The 17,404-nt window shown below is 46.2% G+C and overlaps 2 protein-coding genes across 2 annotated transcripts; one reads left to right on the plus strand and one right to left on the minus strand.

Annotated features, from left to right (window-relative positions):
* Positions 1 to 730: 730 nt before the first annotated feature.
* MAD2L1BP (MAD2L1 binding protein) lies at positions 731 to 4,069 on the plus strand. Its single transcript, XM_074169112.1, has 2 exons — positions 731 to 1,084; positions 1,638 to 4,069. Exons 1-2 carry the CDS (start codon positions 731 to 733, stop codon positions 2,166 to 2,168), a joined length of 885 nt encoding a protein of 294 aa, XP_074025213.1. The 3' UTR covers positions 2,169 to 4,069.
* Positions 4,070 to 4,167: 98 nt separating this feature from the next.
* LOC141479573 (epoxide hydrolase 1-like) lies at positions 4,168 to 16,206 on the minus strand. The gene is made up of 10 exons (XM_074168815.1): positions 16,178 to 16,206; positions 14,802 to 14,825; positions 13,089 to 13,299; positions 12,142 to 12,322; positions 11,149 to 11,379; positions 10,652 to 10,781; positions 8,670 to 8,884; positions 5,767 to 5,875; positions 5,320 to 5,445; positions 4,168 to 4,369 (listed from the first exon to the last, which is right to left on the minus strand). The coding sequence occupies exons 1-10, from the start codon at positions 16,204 to 16,206 to the stop codon at positions 4,168 to 4,170; spliced, it is 1,458 nt and encodes a 485-aa protein (XP_074024916.1).
* Between the last annotated feature and the right edge of the window lie 1,198 nt (positions 16,207 to 17,404).

Below are 17,404 nucleotides of genomic sequence, written 5' to 3' on the forward strand. Positions count from 1 at the left end.
ACACCGCCGAACTACAGCTCCCAGCGTGCCCCGCGGCGCCCCATAGCTCCTTTATGGGCGCCCCGCCGCGGGGGCGCATGGGAGTTGGAGTCCGAGGGACGAGGCGCCGTCTAGCGGCCGCCGCGCACGATGCGCTGGGTGACGCCGCGCCTCCGCCCCGGCCCTGCCCTCCGGGATCCGCCGGTGCCTCCCCTCGCCGTGCTCCGGAGGCGGCGCCCAATGGGGCTGCGGCCACGTTGTTTCCAAACACGGCAGATGCTGCTCGCTCCACGCCTCCCGTGGAGAGCCCGCCGCGGGGCGAAGGGAGCTCTTCTGCCGGGAGAGCGGAGCCAACGGGGCTGCCAGCCGAAGGCGCAGGGAGTTCAGCAGCCTAGGGGCGGGCGGCCCGTAGGGCTTTACCCCCTCACTGCCGCCCACCTTACGGGCTTGCTCCGGGTGGGCCCCGGTACAGGGCGAGGGGAGAACCCCAGCTGGGCTGTTTTCCAGAGCCCCCTGGGCCGTCCTGCAAGGGGGTGGCCAGGTTGGAGCACCTGGGCCTGCCGCAAACACCGCAGTGTCTCTTCGGCAACCCAGCAACAGCTCCTGCACAAGCCCAGAACAGAAACGGACCGGCTGAGCTCAACCCGCCCCACTCGCCGGGACCGAACTGCCTACAAGTGCTCCCTCTGCTGGACCCTTCTTCCCCACCAAACATGACGCCATCACCACCGGAAGTCGCGTATGCACTCCCATGATGCCCCGCGGCGGCGGCCATTCAAATCCCAGCCGGCCGCCCTCGGCTGGACAGAAAATGGCGGCTCCTGGTGTAGCGGTAACTCCTACGCGAGCGACATCTCCCGCGTCCCCGCTTCTCATAGCTGAGGCGCCGCCGGCCCTGGATCGCGGTGGCGGCGGGATGAGGCCCCGGCGGAGCGGGCCGACGGTGGCGGCATGCCCCTCGGTGTCCGTGGTGTTCCCGGGCGCCGTGAGCCGGGAGAGCTGCTGCCGCTTCGCCTGCGAACTCCTCAAGCACGTCCTGCACCAGCGGCAGCAGCTCCCGCTGCCCTACGAGCAGCTCGCCTACTTCTGCCGGCGGGCGGCGCAGGTGAGGGGGCTGGGGCGGCTGGGTTTTGCCCTTCGGCTAAATATTCTAGCGGAGAAACGTGTAATATGTCAGCTGCTTCTAAAGTAAAGCGCTCGTAGTTGTAGCCTTAAATGTTACCGCAACTTAATTAAAAAAAACCCAAACAAAACAAGGGAACTTTAGATGGTTAAAGGTCTCAACAAGTTACTGTTTATCTCTTGTTGTCCCACTTTCTGCTCAAAGTATGCTAGTATTTTGTTTGTTGCTCAAACAACTCTAAGAAAAGGTGTTTTTTTTTTTAAACTGAAGTGATTTTGAAGTGATAGCTGATCTTTAAAAGATGGGCTGTCTAATTCTTGTGGGAATTCATCAGTAGTGTGATTCGGATTCAAACTGAGCGGCTATAGAGCTTTCTCTTGGATCTCCAGATTCTATATGTGGGTACCTGTATCTCTTAAAAAGAGCAGAAGACCCTCTGAACCTCCCTTGACTTTTAGGGATGGGATAGGCTCTGCTTTTTGCAGGGTGTTTTAGGACTAGTAATGACATGTGCTAATATTGTTTTGTTTTCCAGGATGGAGTTGCGATTAAGAAGCCACCCTCCATGGACCTGGCAAGCAAGAAGTGCCAGCAGGTGCTGATGGAGCTGGAGGGAGTGTTGCAGCACTTGGAAATCATGTTTAGTTTGACACTGGTTCCTCGGGTTCTTATCCTACTTGGAGGCAATGTCATGAGCCCCAAGGAGCTCTATGAGCTCAACTTGGAGGGCATCTATGAGGGCAGTGCTGAGGAGAGCCTGAAAACTGCATCCTGTGTTCGCAAGCTCTTCCATTCACTCTTCGTTGCGGATGTCTTCAGTGAACTTAAGGCTCTCCCTGTCACGGGCACTGTTGTTATGCTCCAAGGACACCGCGATTGTGGTGTTAATTGGTTCCGGCCCAAACTCAACTATAAAGTGCCAACCCGAGGGAGGAAACTAACTGTTAACTTGTCTTGTGATGGAGACGTCAATATACGTGCCTCATCTCCTCAGCATATGACTTCTACCTGGGAGGACTACATATGGTTTCAAGCACCCGTGACGCTCAAAGGCTTTCATGAATGACCTGTGCTCTGTAGAACTTTTATGGAATATTGAATAACTTTTGGTGCTCCTTTAAGTGATAATAACTTTATCAAATGTAACCGTGTATTCTTGTCTGCCTGAATCTCTTCCCCAGGGCATCTGCTGCCTTCCTGTAGCTGGGCTGTGTTTGTCTGACTTCATCTCCTGGATTGTTGTTGAAAGCAAATACCCTTTAAGGCACAGTTGCACACAGGATACAGTGATTCGTTAGGGACCCAAGTCGTGGCACAGGAGATGAATTAGTGTATTGGGAGTAAAACTTCCCTGCCATGTACTTGCTGAACTGGCAAATACTGGATACAGTCTTCAATCTCCTGAATTCTAATGTGGCCATTTCTCTGGTAATAATTACTAAGTTAGCTGATTGTTTGGGAGTCTAGATAATGTATGTGACTATTAATACACTTGGCCTTTACTATAAAGGCCGTAACTGCTCTTGCCTACCCTTTTCCTGCAAAAGGAGACCTTTCCCTGCAGTCTGATCGAGCTTGTGTACTCAAGTGTTTGCGCATCTATTTGAAAAAATTAGACTTCCCCTAACTCAATTTCAGTTACTTAATAATCCAAAGAGTGGGATTTCACAGCAATTGGGTGGTCTTGTAGTTAGTACGGTCTTGTAATAGTGATGAAGAAAGGTTGAGCAGTCCTCTAGAGGCAGGGAAGCACATCTTCCCAATTTTTTTACGAACTTTTAATCTAACAGCCCTGACAATCAGATACACAATTAAAATTAAAAGTAAGCAGTTTCTGCTCTAACCCTCTTCAGAGGAAGTTACTTACTGGGGCAGGACTCCTGCCCCAATATGCTAGTTTATTCTCACTTAAAAAAACCAACAAAATAGTTTCTTACTTACTTTCACCTCTTAGAAGTCTTAGACTCCAAATGTTTCTGAAATCTGAAGAAGAGGTGAGGGGACTGTGATCAAATTCAGCACTATCTTTACCTGTCAAATTCCTGTTCTAAGTCAGAATGTATTACTTTGAAGCAGAACTTGAGCCCTTTCTTCTGGCCTGGTGTCTAGCGTAGAGTGGGACAGGGAGAAAAGCCCTTAGAGCACAGTGTGTCAGAACCTAGGTATCTGCTGGGGTTTTCTGCAGTCAACTGGGTACAGATCTGTAATGAGCTTAATAGCTCCATGTAGCTCTATCCCCTTAGAAAAGAAACTTGAACCTTCTGGTAGTGAGGTTGCTTGTGGTTTCTTGCTAGCAAAAATTGCACGATGGGGTGGTAAAAATCCTTTGGAAGGAGGGTGAAGGTTGAAGTAACCCTCTACACTTGGTGCGTATTTCAACTTTGTCATGTTGGAATGGAATGAGGTTGTAGGAGGAAATTAAGTTGGTATTTTTGAACTTGAAGAACACTAGGAGTGCTGTCTCTGCCTTATTATCCATTAACAACTGTTTACAATGTGTAGTAACTGCTAAAACTAGCTCTAGGGTAAAAACTGCTCGAATGAAGAAAGCTGCCATATGTGCAGCTGCCTACTTGAATATGTAATCGCGGGTCTCTTGAATGAAATATAACTTGAACGTAGGAGTGTTTGTGCTCAGGAGATCAAAACACCTCCACCAAAGCTGCTTGCAATGCATATTTAAGAATTCTAGCACTCAAGTATTGAAAGAAGCTTTTGAACAGAAGCCTAAGTTCTGAGGAACAAGGGGCCAGTTCCTTTCTGCTCTCTTTCCCAAATGAGTGCAATGTTACTGCATTAAACTGTTTACATATTCTGTTATACTTGAACTATGAATGCAGCAGTGATATGGTGCCAGGAATGAAAGAAGACAAGATGCTTTTTTCTTTTTTCCTTATGAAGAGCTTTAGAGCTTGATTAATAAGTCTAGTATTATAATCAGTATCAAAATAAAATGCTGGTTTCTGTATGTGATTGGATTGGATTTATTTAATCTCTCAAAGTAAAGGTTCTGCTGGTGGCAGAACAGCTTACATACATAGGATGTATGTATCTAAACCGCAGTTTCACAGCTGTTCTACCTTTCTGACGAAGTGTATGATGTCTTGTGCCAGAAGCTTTGGTTCCTCAAAGGCAGCAAAATGCCCTCCACGTGGCATGTAAGAGTAAGTGATGATGTTCTTGAACATCTGCTTTGCCCAGACACGTGGTGTATGTACTAACTCCTGAGGAAAAGCTGCAATCCCTGTGGGAACATATACTCCAACCCTAGAAAACATTAGTTAACTGCATTTTTGAAAGAAGTTCTGGGGAAAGTCTATAAAAACCTTCTGACTCTGGTAGCTGTCACAGTCTGCTGGAGAACTTTTACCACAGCAACCCATCCTGTGGTCTGTACTCTGCTGAAGAGCTTTACTTGTATTTGCATCTCCTTGAGTTTAAGAATTTTATACCTGAAGATGTGTAGAGCCAACTTTGCAAACAGCTCAGGCTTAAAATGTTTCAGATTTTTAAGCTTACTTTGTTTTGTTGTTTTGTGATACATGGCAAGATGCCACACCTCTTGTGAAAGTCAGAAATGAGCTAGCTCCTGTTTACTTTAGAATTTATGGTACCAGCGTAACAAATGACTCTCTCAAGGGGAAAGGTAATTCAGTCTACAAAGAAAAAGACTCTCTTATTTGTTTGTATGATCAATCACTTGGAGAATTCTGCTCGGCAGCATTTTCCTGGTCAGCCTCTCTTATAATCATCTTAAAGACAGCGGCTGTTAGAAGGTGCTTGTTTTCAAATTGCTTCCCCAAGTTTGTACTTAACACTTGCAGTTCTTGGTTTATCCACCAGTAAGCCATATCCTTCCTAATTTAGTTTAAACTTCTCTTAGAAATGCCCGCGATTTTCTGTTTTGTTTCTGCTGAACTGAGTGACAGATTACATTTGCTTGGTGAATAAATACATAGACCTGTATTTTGAACACAAATGAGACTGAATATACTTTGATAACTTGTCTGCATTGTCTCGGCCGCAAGCCACCTTGTGTGAATTACAGGTCCAAAAGAAAAGTGGCCGTTAACTATATTTATCCAATGAAAATAAGAACTTGGATTTTTCTTGAACTAGTTAAAGAAAAAAGATGTTGTAAGTGATCTAAATGTTTATACAGGCGAATGTGGTTTGATCTCATTTGGAAATCTGTCTTGCACCTACTACTTCATTACCTGGCATGAGCAGTTAGATGGGGGTCCTTGGAGAAGTTCTCCTTGTAGTATCGCACTGAGGACACAATGGAGGATGTCACCCAATAAATCATCACGTTGGTCAAAAGCTCATCAAGAGAGTATTTGCTGTTGAGAGAGAAAGATGAAGCATTTCATTGGAAGCTGGTTTTCAATACGCTATATTTGGCTCATGCCCTGAAGAACGGTTGTGATTGTTCTCCACTTGTTTTTAAGCAGCAAATTAACTGGTACCTATGTGTCCAGAGCAAAACTGTCTGGTGCTGAAGCAGTGCTTTGCAGGCAGCCTGCTGTAAGTTTAAACTACTAGCCACGTGTAACCTTTCACCCTTAAAATTCAGCTTTGACTGGCCAGCCTTTTACCTATCTCCTCATTAGTTATCATCACTCATTCTTTTAACAGGTGTTCTAATTGAACCTTGTTCTTACCTTTCCAAGCCTCCATCATCTTTATCCAGAAAAGATTTATCTGTCCAGGTAGAGAATTTCTCCAAAATATATGCAGCAAGCCCCACAGGAGAGTCATTCAGTCCACAACCTAATTCAGGAGAAGAACGGGAGAGCTATTGCAGTTGCCTGACATTGCAATACTTCAGTGGAACTTAAACTGGACTTCCATGAATTCTTCAGAGTTTTCTATGAGAATTCAGTAGAGGGTCTGTATTTTACTAGCCTCTGGTACTACTTTATTGTTGATAAATTCAACCCAATGGAATTTCAGCTGTAACTAACAAGTGCTACAGACTTGTGTAACTCCTATACGAAAGAAGCTAGGAGCTAAGAAAGTCCTGTTGTCTTCTTGGTAATGTGTGGCAGAAGGAGCAAATTCAGATGTAAAGGGATTACACTCTGAAAAGACATTTCAGAAAAAAAGTTTGGGAGCACTGTCCCGCCTAGGATGGATAACCAGGACCCCAAGTGCTGTTCATCACTTTTTACCTAATTTAAACAATGTAGTGTTGTATATCTTTATCTGTAACTGCCTTTGGGGAACACTAACAAACATTACAAACACAGCAGGTACACAGCATGTTATAAGTGTATTCTTACCTGTAAAACAGGGATAGGGATTACTTCAGTAAGGATAGAGGCCTGCCTTGGGAAAATTCCTTTACCATACCCTAGGCTGTAGTTTTACAGTGTACTCAGTGTTGCCTACTCTCAAGTGTATTTTCATGCAACTTTAGCACTGAGTGATTTTGTAGAAGAGGATGCCCAACATGGTCTCAATTTAATAGTGGACATAGCCAACACAAAGTGAATTTGTGCATTGGCACAACAGTTTCCCTGCACTGGCAGGCCAAGTGATCCTACAGATCAGAGTCATGTAAATATAGCACATTTTACCCTGTAGGGCAGCTAAAATGTGCCAGCTAGCACATGACCCATCTGAAGATGAGCATTTTCTGAGCTGAAAGCTGTGTCGGAACCACTGTAATCAACTTCCATGAATTAGATGCTCAGAAATACCAGTCCTGTTCGCAGCTTATTACTCATTCAACCTGTACCACATCTTATGTACCACAACTTGTGGTGACTGAAAATACTTTAGCTTTGCTTTAAACCTGCCTAATGAGAACTGCACTGATAATGTAGATATTTCTTGAGACTGAGAAGGGAATACATTTTTTTCCCTTATTCATTTTATACATTTCACAATTTTAGTGTGCTACAAAATCCCTGCTCTTTTTCCAGGTTGGAGAGTCCTAGACTACGTACAACTGTGCTTGTACGGAAGCTGCTCGGTCACTTCAGTCTTCCTTTTCTGCCCTTCTGTCTTCCTTTTCTCCCCTTCCTGTATTCTTCTGATTCTAAAATATATTTATGAAACAGGGTGAACAGGGGTGCAACAGATTCTGAATATCAGGGATTTAGTATTTTGTCTTAGTCTCATTTTGCATTCTTTAAGGGTTTGTAAGATAAACTCTGAGCTGGCTGGCGTTTCAAAGCACTATCCATGACTCATGGATTCTTGCGTATGGCAGCAGCCAAATGAGCGCCCATTGTGATTTTCTTCCTCTACTTAAATTGCTTTGGACTTTGTTGACATCAGTTTTTATTGGCCAGTTTAATCAGCCAGTCACTTACATGTTTTTGCAACTCTCTGCAGTTATCTTTAGATTAAACCAAACCTTGGATAGCTGTCAAATTTTCACTTAACCATTAACTTTTTTCTGCAGAGAAATTAGGGTCATGTTGAAATGTACAGGTACCAGCACAGATTTTTGTGATACTCTCCCTCCCCTGGAACTTGCTTACTCATTCCTATGCTTGGATTCTCAACTTGTTATTAAACCATGAATGTAATCCTTTTCTTAAGGCAGTTTAATTTCTTTAAGAACATTGGGGGAGGAACCTCAACAAAACTTTTTGGAAATGAAATATGTTCCATTATTGGATCCACAGCTCTTTGATTCTTCTCTGAGTTTTGAAGTGTGATTTCCCTGTGATATTATCACCTGTAAATCAATTCTCCTCTTTAAAATAGTTCTGCTATTTTTCTGATCAGAGACTAGCCATACAGGTCTTGGTTTTCCTGCGGCCACCTTCACTGTTTGGCTCTTTAAAAAAAACCCACAGACTCAACCCCAACCTGGTATCTTGTTTGTCTCCTTTTATTTCTTTGGGGTTGTGATCAGTTCAAGCAACAGACTATGCATTAGTTAACATTTCAGTTTGGGTTTCTTCTTTTTCAGTGAATTGCCGGGATGGGGTGCTATTCCTTCTATGGCATTCACATCTGACACCAGTCTGAGGCAGCTCCACTGTCTTTCCTGATTAGGGATTACTTCTGATTTGGATTATTTCTGATCAATATTATTATAGAGGAATACCCCATAATCCTTGCTAGTGAGGACTGATGCAAATAATTAATTTAACTTTTCTGAAATGTCTGTATCTTTCTTCAGACTCTTAATCTACTGGCCTCACTATGTCAGGCTTTTCAGGTGTTTGGGCAGTGTCTACCTTTCTGCAAGTTTCACATTGCACTTGCTTATGATATTTTTCTTGCTTTCATGCACATTTATTTCTAGAAGCTGCAATTTCAGGACTCTCTGCTTTGCTTTAAGAGGCTTTTTGCAAAGGGGTTCTTTCCCCAAAAGAAGTGGCACACCATGTAAAAGACTTTGAAAAGTGGTGTTTGTAGTCTCCATCTTTTTTTATACTGTTTCTTTTAAATTCCTTTTACACAGTTCTTGTCCACATGTCTTGCATTCAATCACCAGAACTCATCACTTCTCAAACATGGTTGGCCTTTGTTCAACCATAAGTTTTTATATACCATAAACTGAGTATATAGTGTTCATAGTGATATAGAGAAGGTTCATTACCTGCAGTGTCCGGTTTGGTGGCTTGGATGTGTAAGTAACCAGTCTCTCGCAGAAGTTCATATACATTCTTCTGCATGAAAGGGTATATACGTTGAGCATCTTCCCTGGTGAGGCCTACGAGCCATGGTAAGTAAGCACCAAGTATCACAGAAATCATCCTTCCCAAACCTTGTCTGTTGACGAAGACGAGATTCAGATGAAGCCCCTTCACAGATCTAAAATCAAGTTAATGGATAGATGGTTAAATCAAGCGATTGTCTATTTCCATCTTTTCTAGAAAATAAGTCTGACTGAAGCTGTGATAGAAGTATTTCACTGAGCAAAATACATAAAGATTTCAGGTTCATCATGGTTGAAAAGAAATAATTGTGGGAGTTAGAAATGGTACAGGTGGTGCCATCTCCATCCAGCTGTGCCAATGGTATGATGTTAGCTTTAGGCACTCAGTTTCTGGATGTGGCATATCCATGCTGGTAGCTCTGGCTGTTGCTCTTGTGTCACTCTGCATAGTAGGTAACAGGCTGTGTTGGGTAATTTCTGAAAAACTTGAGTAGATCACATGTGGCCACAGTGCTCTGGGTGCTGTGAAGCACAACTGCAATAGGGAACAGTGAGCTGCTCAGCCTGCAATCTGATGGCTTTAAGAGCTTTCCCCCTTTTCATTAAATGCTAAACAACCATAGAATCATAGAATGGTTTGGGCTGGAAGGGACCTTCAAGATCATCTAGTTCCAACCCCCCCTGCCATGGGCAGGGACACCTCCCACTAGACCAGGTTGCTCAAAGCCTCATCCAGCCTGGCCTTTAACACCTCCAGGGATGGGGCATCCACAACTTCCCTGGGCAACCTGTTCAGTGTCTCACCACCCTAACTGTAAAGAATTTCTTTCTAGTATCTAGTCTAAATCTCCCCTCTTTCAATTTAAAACTGTTACCATTTCTCCCCATCTCTCCTGTACCCTTTAGGTACTGGAAGGCTGCTATAAGGTCTCCCCAGAGCCTTCCCTTCTCCAGGCTGAACAGCCCCAACTCTCTCAGCCTGTCTTCAAAACAGAGGTGCTCCAGCCGTCTGATAATTTTCATGGTCCTCCGCTGGACCCGCTCCAACAGGTCCATGTCTTCCCTGTGCTGAGGACTCCAGAGCTGGACACAGTCCTCCAGGTGGTGTCTCAGGAGAGCGGAGTAGAGGGGTAGAATCACCTCCTGCAACCTGCTGGCCAGGTTTCTTTTGAGAGAAGAACCTCTGAGAGGTTAAAGCACTCCCTGCAGCCAGAGACCTGGGTGGCTCCGTGTTCATCTCAGTGAGTGACCGCTGGTGGCAGTTACTCCTCATTTAAATCTGCTGCTGCTGATGTCCCTGACCCTGCCTTGTCAGATGCCCTCACGTGAGCTGCTGCCTCCCTGCGCTGCTCTGGCCTTTCCCCACCTCAGAAAAGCGTGGGAAAACCCCCTTTTTGCCGCAATTGCCTGGCTCATGCTGGATGTGCCAGCACCGGAGCTGTTCATCCTGGTGAGTGACCAATGAGCTGTGATGCCATCTTCTAAGGAAGGTATCGTGTTTCTTTTCCGATCAGTCTCAACTCTGCATTTTAGATTGGAAAGTCCTATACTTCACAATACTGTTCAGCTGCTGAAAGGTGGAGGTCCTTCCTTCCTTCTCTCCCCACTGATTTTAAATTTTTCTCCTTCCTGATTTAGAATGCTGATTTCCCTTGAATCGGAATGCAGCAGCGTGTACTTCCACAGCTAGTGGAAGAGAAGCCAAACAGAACTGAAATTCAGGAAGCATGAGAATGTGGCCAATATCAATGCAAAGCATATGGATACAACTGAATGCACAGGGGTGGGTATGTCCTTGGAGGAAACAAAGCAGAAGGGGATGAGAGGCAGGGCAAAAGGAAGGCAGGAGCAGGACTGTGGAGTCAGAAGATGGGGTAAGAATAGGAGGCAGCTTTTCTGCACTGATTCCCTTTGCTACTCACTGTGGCAGCATCTGGGCCATATTTGTGGTAATACGAGATCCCCAGTCTCCTCCCTGTACGTAGTATTGCTTGAAGCCCAATCTGTTCATCAGCTTATGAAATATCCGAGCAGTTGCTATGGTGTCAAAGCCTGTAGGTAAAGAAAAACACCGGTGACCTGTTTTTCCTAGAGTTCATACTCTGGCCAAAGGCCTGACAGAGGCAGGTGAGTGTGCTGCCATGTGAAGGTACAGTATGCTATGCTGCAGTGCCTCACTTCTTGGCACTAAAGTGAACACAAGATGATGGAAATTCAGTGAAAAATGAAGAAAATGGAAAGCAGACCTAGCTTCCAGCTACTGTGGCCTTCCAAATCCAGCCCTAGAACCTCAGCCACATGGGTGTTAGTGCAGAGTCAAGCATCTGCATTCACAAACTGCAGTGCCCAGGGGCCCGGGGATGGCTGAGGTGTTACTCCAAAAACCTTGTGATTCCTGCAGAGCCTTTTCATTGCTTACCTTTCTGGTGTGGTGCCTCTGAGAAGCCATAGCCTGGGATGGATGGGCAGATGACCTCAAACACCACATCACCCTCATTCAGGCCGTGCCCGGCTGGCTCCGTGAGCAGAGGGATGATCTTGTAGAACTCATAGAAGGAGCCGGGCCAGCCGTGGACCATGAGCAGAGGCTGAACAGCTCGGCCGTGAGGGACATAGGAGGGCTTCACGTGGATAAAATGGATATCAATCCCTGCCACACAACCAAGACAGATAAATTAAAGCTCTGGTTCTATCACAGTCTCTACTTTCTACTCTGAAGAAGAAGGGTGGTGCATTGTAGATAGCATTCATAGCAGAAGTTACACAATCAACCCACAGCAAGAAGATGCCTAGCTGAAAGGGGATGCCTGGTATCGTACCTATGTCTCATCTTTTTCATACAGACAGAGATATTGATCCCAGCCCCAGGTATTGGAGTCAGAGGAGACTGAGCATCCACCTCCTGAGAAACTGATCTCACAGTATATAAGTATGTCTGTACCTAAATGAATAGCATAATGCAGGTAAGACACATGCAAAAACATGACAAAATTTGTGGGTGATGAGAAACATGAAAAAGTTAGGTGCAAGGTAGAAGTTTAACCTGCAGATCACTAACCTAAAGTCTGGCTAAACTGTGTGGTGGGGGGAATTCTAGCCTCAGAGTCTGGGTAAATTTTGCAGTTTTCAAAGGTGGCTTCAAGGCAATAGCAGAATAAAACCTCACCATTAGTTAGCACAGGTTCAGAGCCAGATGAAGCCAATCTTGAGACAGACCTAATCTTATTGTGACTGTGTAATGGTCTTAATCCATAGAAGGTTATTAATAATATAGCCTCCACTAGTGATGTTTCACTCATATCACCAAGCTGTCATGTATACTGTTGTCTTAAATACTGTAACCTCTTAAATCCTCCCCTTCCATTCATGTGTTTCAGAAGGAGACCTGCTCAAGCCACAGAGACCCCCTCACCTTCAATAGTGGTTTGGAAATGGGGATATTTGTTCAGGACTTCCACTTGCTTGCGCCAGTCAAATTGGTTCCTCCAGTAGGCCACCACCTTCCGTAGGTAGTTGGAGTTGAAGCCGTAGTGGAAGGCGGCCCCTTCCAGCGGTGGTGTGTAGCGGGCCTGCTCCAGGCGGCGTTGCAGGTCCTGCAGAGGGGAGCCCTTTTTGCCAGGCTGGCCAGCTGCCCGTGCTGGTCAGCAGCTGCTCTGCTGGCTTTTGTATTACTATGTGGGACACAACGAGTGTTCCTGAAGCAGTGGCACACTCTGCATGGTCCCCTGAATCATTTATATGGGGAATTTATTTTTCTACTACGGCACCCAGGAGTACCAGGTCCTACTCCTGCCTGGCTGCTAACTTGCTTTAGGGTTTTTAGCACAAGGAGCTTGCTGGCACTACCGGCTGGGAAAAGAATAAGAAGCTCAGCCTGAGCTGCCCACCCCTAGCTGGCCAGGTAATTAGGGACAGAGGTGCTGCGACTCAGTCGAGACCCTGTCCCTCTTCACCCTTCCAGCCCTTCCCCCTGTGGAAGCCCCTCAGTCCTGCCCCAGTGGTGCCACTGCTGTCCTGATGCCCTCCCACCCTGCTCCACCATCCACAGACGCACTGTCAAAGTCTGCTTCTCAAAGCGGGGCCTTTCCTCAGGAGCAGCCCCAGGTTGCATTGAGGGTCTGTGGTCTCAGAAAGTCTTTATGGGACATTGCAATGAATCTGAGCTCAAAGGGCTCATTACTGCCCCATTCCTAAAGGGCAGTAAGCCAGAGCATCATGTAGTGGTGCTAGGTAGCTGCACTGGCGTATGTAAGTGCCCTGCTGCCAGCCCCAAGACATGACCTCAAAGCAGTAAGGTGGATGATGGATTGGCTCCACCTTGCAGCTTTCTGCCCCTCCCTACATCCAAGCCACCAGTACCTCGATTTCTTTGTCAGATGTTTCAATCTTGAAGGGACGGATACTTTCATCTTCTTTCCCTTTTAGGAGTCTTTCTGAGCCCCACCATCCATCACCCATTTCAATAGTCTTGATCTTGTGCCTAGACCTCAGCCAGAAAACCAGGATCCCTCCAACCCCCAGGGCGGCCGCGGGAACCAGGACTGCATTCTTCTGAGAATACTCAAAAGACCTGGGGAGGCATAAAATTTTTTATAGAATTGCCTAGGTTGGAAGGGACCTTTAAGATCATCTAGTCCATCAATCTAACTCTGATCAAAACCACCACTAAACCATGTCTCTAAGTGCTATGTATGTTCAATGTGGGAAAGTAACAGAAGATGGGCGAGGAGGACTGTAAACACCCTCAAGTGACTCGCACGTGGGATGCTGGAAAACACATATATCACACTAATTGTTGTTTAGTCTTATGTGTTCGACAAGCAGAACATCTATACTTAGGTAATGTAGGCCTGTGATGGACTCAGGGGCACCTTATTGAACATGCCTGAGATTCCTGCCCTGCTGTTGAAGAAGATCAAAGCACAGTGAAAGCTATGCCTGCTTGAACCCTTGAAATACAGGCGAGAACAGTAAGTCCGAGCTCTCGCTCTCTCACTCCCTTGCTAACAAGGACTCTCTCACTAATAAGGACTTTCTCTTGCTTCGCAGTGCCTGTGTCCCCTGCTTGCCTGCCTCTGCCTGGCTGCTGCTTTGGAGATTCCCCAATCCATGTGGTATCGAGATTAAATTTGTTCTTTGCCTTTCATCCATGGTTTTGTGGTTGTTCCTGGGTCCTGCCTGCATTGGCTCACACATTCAACAACGGAAGTGTGAAGGATAAAGGGACTATGCTGAGGCTTGTATTCACATCAGTTGGGCCTGAGCAGTAACAAATATCTGCAAATCCCATGGAGTTAGCAGGGGCTGGGGTTTTTTTATTTTTGAAGATCACAGGCAAGATGTGGGGCAGGCTTACATCTACCAGTGCTTCTTAGGGACATTAAATCCTTGCTGATCAGGACTTGCTGATCACAAGGCTTCCTTGCCCCTCTTCTTGTGAACCAGGGTGCCCTGGGGAACAAGGGTCAATAGGATATTGGCCAGTCTAATTTAAGGCAGGAGCTGGAGTGAACGGGATATTAACGTCTGGACTCCTCCAGGAATAAAAACTGCACAGATAGAATGGGCCAAGGAGCAGAGACAAGGGTCTTCAGCTGCTGGAGAGAGCTGGATGTGCTGGACGTGCCCCTCTTGGCAGTGCTTTATACATAGCACCCCTACAGATTCAGTCATCTTTAGGGCAACGCTGGCCATGGGTAAGGGTCTCAGCTTGTCTGTCTGGTGCCCCTGTTTCTGTTCTAGACAGCAAGGATTCACACTTTCTCAAGGTGTAGAAGCTAAGTCACCAGAGTTGGTTTTAACAGACAGGCAGCATGTTTCAAAACTGTTCAAAAGCTTGAGCAATCATTCCTAAATGTAGTGTACCTTCCCATCCCTCTGACCTGTGCCTCAAGCTCTCCAGCTTCCCTTGGGGATTAGTGAGGTGTCTGGGGCTATCGCAGGGGGCTGCAAGGGGACTGTGAATGAAGATTTTGTTGTTGTCATACAGGGTGAGGAAGAGACTATACTGTGCCGCAACTCATGTGCTAATAAAAAGTGAAGGCCTCAGCACAGAGCAGCTGTTTCACTAACCTGATCCGGGACAAGATGCTCTCCCTGCAAAACAGAAAAAAAATAAAATCCTTGTAGTCTGATAGTGTTATCTGAATGGTACCAACCCTTGGGGATAGGGCAAAGAATGTCACCTGCCAGCACCATTTACTGCCCAGCCATGGGATCACAAGCTGTTTAGCCACCCGGCAACATCGGCCATTATTTTTCCAACTTTTTGGATGGGACAGAAGGCACAGGCTTGGAGCACTGCTTCTGCACAGAGACAGTGTTTCTGGGCTGTGTTTTAGCTGGATAGTTTGTTGCCATAATATTCCCTCCTTCAGCACAATTTAGATAAAAGGCACCAAACAACTGGGTAGGTGACCTTGTGGTGTTTCATCCTACCAGCGGCTGTGTTCCTTCAGGCAAGAAAATAGTTTATTTTGACTGCTGTGCAGTGATAGGTGCGCAGCCTTGGCAGGGGACTTTCAAGCTCAAGGGTTATTCTGCTGCCAGCCACGTGGTACTCATCCTGCTGTGGGGCTGGCAGGAGGAGAGGCTTGTGGGACCTTTCCCTGTTCAGAGTTCAATGAGCTGCTACTTCAAACTACTCCTGACTGGATACCAAGCTTTTAGGTCTCACGTGCCTGCAAGGAAAAGAAAATATTCTCCTTGGTTCAACTTCAGCCTGGTAGATTCTCTTGCAAGGAAAGCACAGTCTAAAATCTAGCAAAATTAGAAGTGACAAGAGAAAGTCTTGTTACTCTGCCTTGTGGAAGGCAGCTAGGTTAGAGAGCCATTTGGTGTCATAATTAGGATACCTTGAGGAACAAAAAAAAAAAAAAGGACATGAAACTCCATGAAAAACCAAGTCTGCTGGATGTTTCTTTTTACCTAGTATCATTTCCCACTGCTACCTGTGATGCAGAGCCTGGTACCTGTATTGGAGATGCCAGCAGTTGTCAAGATAATTTGTTAACAATCTCTGAGACGGCCTATGTGTGATTTTAAAGGACATATCTCCTTAAACTGCTCCCAGACAAGGAAGAACAGGGCTCCTAAGAGCAAACAATGTCAGCCTCCACCTCCCTGAAGGCTGAGCAGCTTATGCAACAGGTAATAATACCCCCCTGAACTTACATCCCGGAGTTTAGTGAGTCAGAGGCATGAAACCAGTTAGCATGGCAATAGCACAAACTCAGCACTGCTAACAAAGCAAGCATGTCCCAGAAGCAGCTCTCTGAGTGACACAAAACAAGGCTCAGTCTAATAAAACCTCCTCCACCCTCAAGCTCAGGACAGCTCAGCCACACGCTCCCACCCTCTGATGGCATGGTGACCCCGCAGGGGCTTTCTCCCGCCCCAACCCTGGAGATTCCTGTTCAGAGTCCCTCCTCCCTCCTCCAAGATCTCACCAGGCATTTGGAAGGAACTCCTGCCACATGTCTGCTCCTCGCTTGGCCGCTGCTCTGAGCAAAGCAGCCCAGGAGTTTCCTCTGCTGGTTTCTCTTCAGCAATGACGCTCTCTCAGTGACAATGCAAGCTACATCATTCATTAGTGCCACCTATTGCCTAAGCGTGCAGTTGCAAATTAAGTTCAAGCGAGGCAAAAGCAAAGTCCTGCATGGGGAGGGAATAGCCCTGTGTGCCAGCACAGGCTGGATGCCAAATGCATAGAAAGCAACTCTGCAGAGACTGACCTGAGATCCTGAGCTGAGCCTGAGTCAACAAGGTGTCCTCGCAGCACAGGCCAGCTGCATACAGGGCTATCTAGCAAGCATGTTAGCCAGCACGCTGAGTGAAGTGAACCTTCGCTCTCTTCAGCACGTGTGAGAACACATCTGGAGTGCCATGTCCAGTTCTGGCCTTGCTGGTAGAGGAAAAACTTGAGTGAGCCCACCAGTTGTGGTGTAGGGCCAGCAAGCTGCCAGGGGACTGGAGCACAACATGTACAAGCAGAGACAGAGAGACCTGGGCTTGCTCAGCCTGGAGAAGAGAAGGCAAAGGGTGGGGTCTTATTGCTGTCTACAGCTACCTAGGGGAGAGCTTAGGAAAAATGGCTCCAGACTCATCTTGGAGGAGCAACAGTTGAAGGACAAAAGGCGATGGATGCAAACCGCAACAAGGGAAATTCTGGTTAGATATGAGGAGAAATTAGTTCACCATGGAGGTATTTAGACACTGGGACAGGGGCCGAGAGGGGATGTGGGATCTCCATCCTTGGAGGCATTCAAAATTTGACAGGAAAAAGGCAATGATCAACCTCACCTACCTGGACCTGCTCTGAGCAGGAGGTGCGATGAGTTGACCTTCAGGTGTCCCTTCCAACCTGTGTATCATGTGGCTCTATTCCATGCACACCTGTGAATTGCAGCAGCCCAAACAAAAAGGAAACATTAAGTTTTTCATTTTCCATGGAAGGCAATGCTTGTTTTAACTCAGGGAATTAGATTTCATTTCCCTCATGTTCGGTAAAATCTTACTGGATAAAGACTTCTCCTTCCTAAATTGTTGCAGTGTCCTTGCTGTGCTTCACTGGAGGAATAGCTACATTTTACTGTCAGAGGAAATGGTTCCTAACTCCATGCAATGCTCAAAGTGAAGTACCATCACCAGTGAGATCTGTGATTAGGTCTCATATT

Source organism: Numenius arquata, chromosome 2, assembly GCF_964106895.1.
Source record: "Numenius arquata chromosome 2, bNumArq3.hap1.1, whole genome shotgun sequence".
NCBI lineage: Eukaryota > Metazoa > Chordata > Aves > Charadriiformes > Scolopacidae > Numenius > Numenius arquata.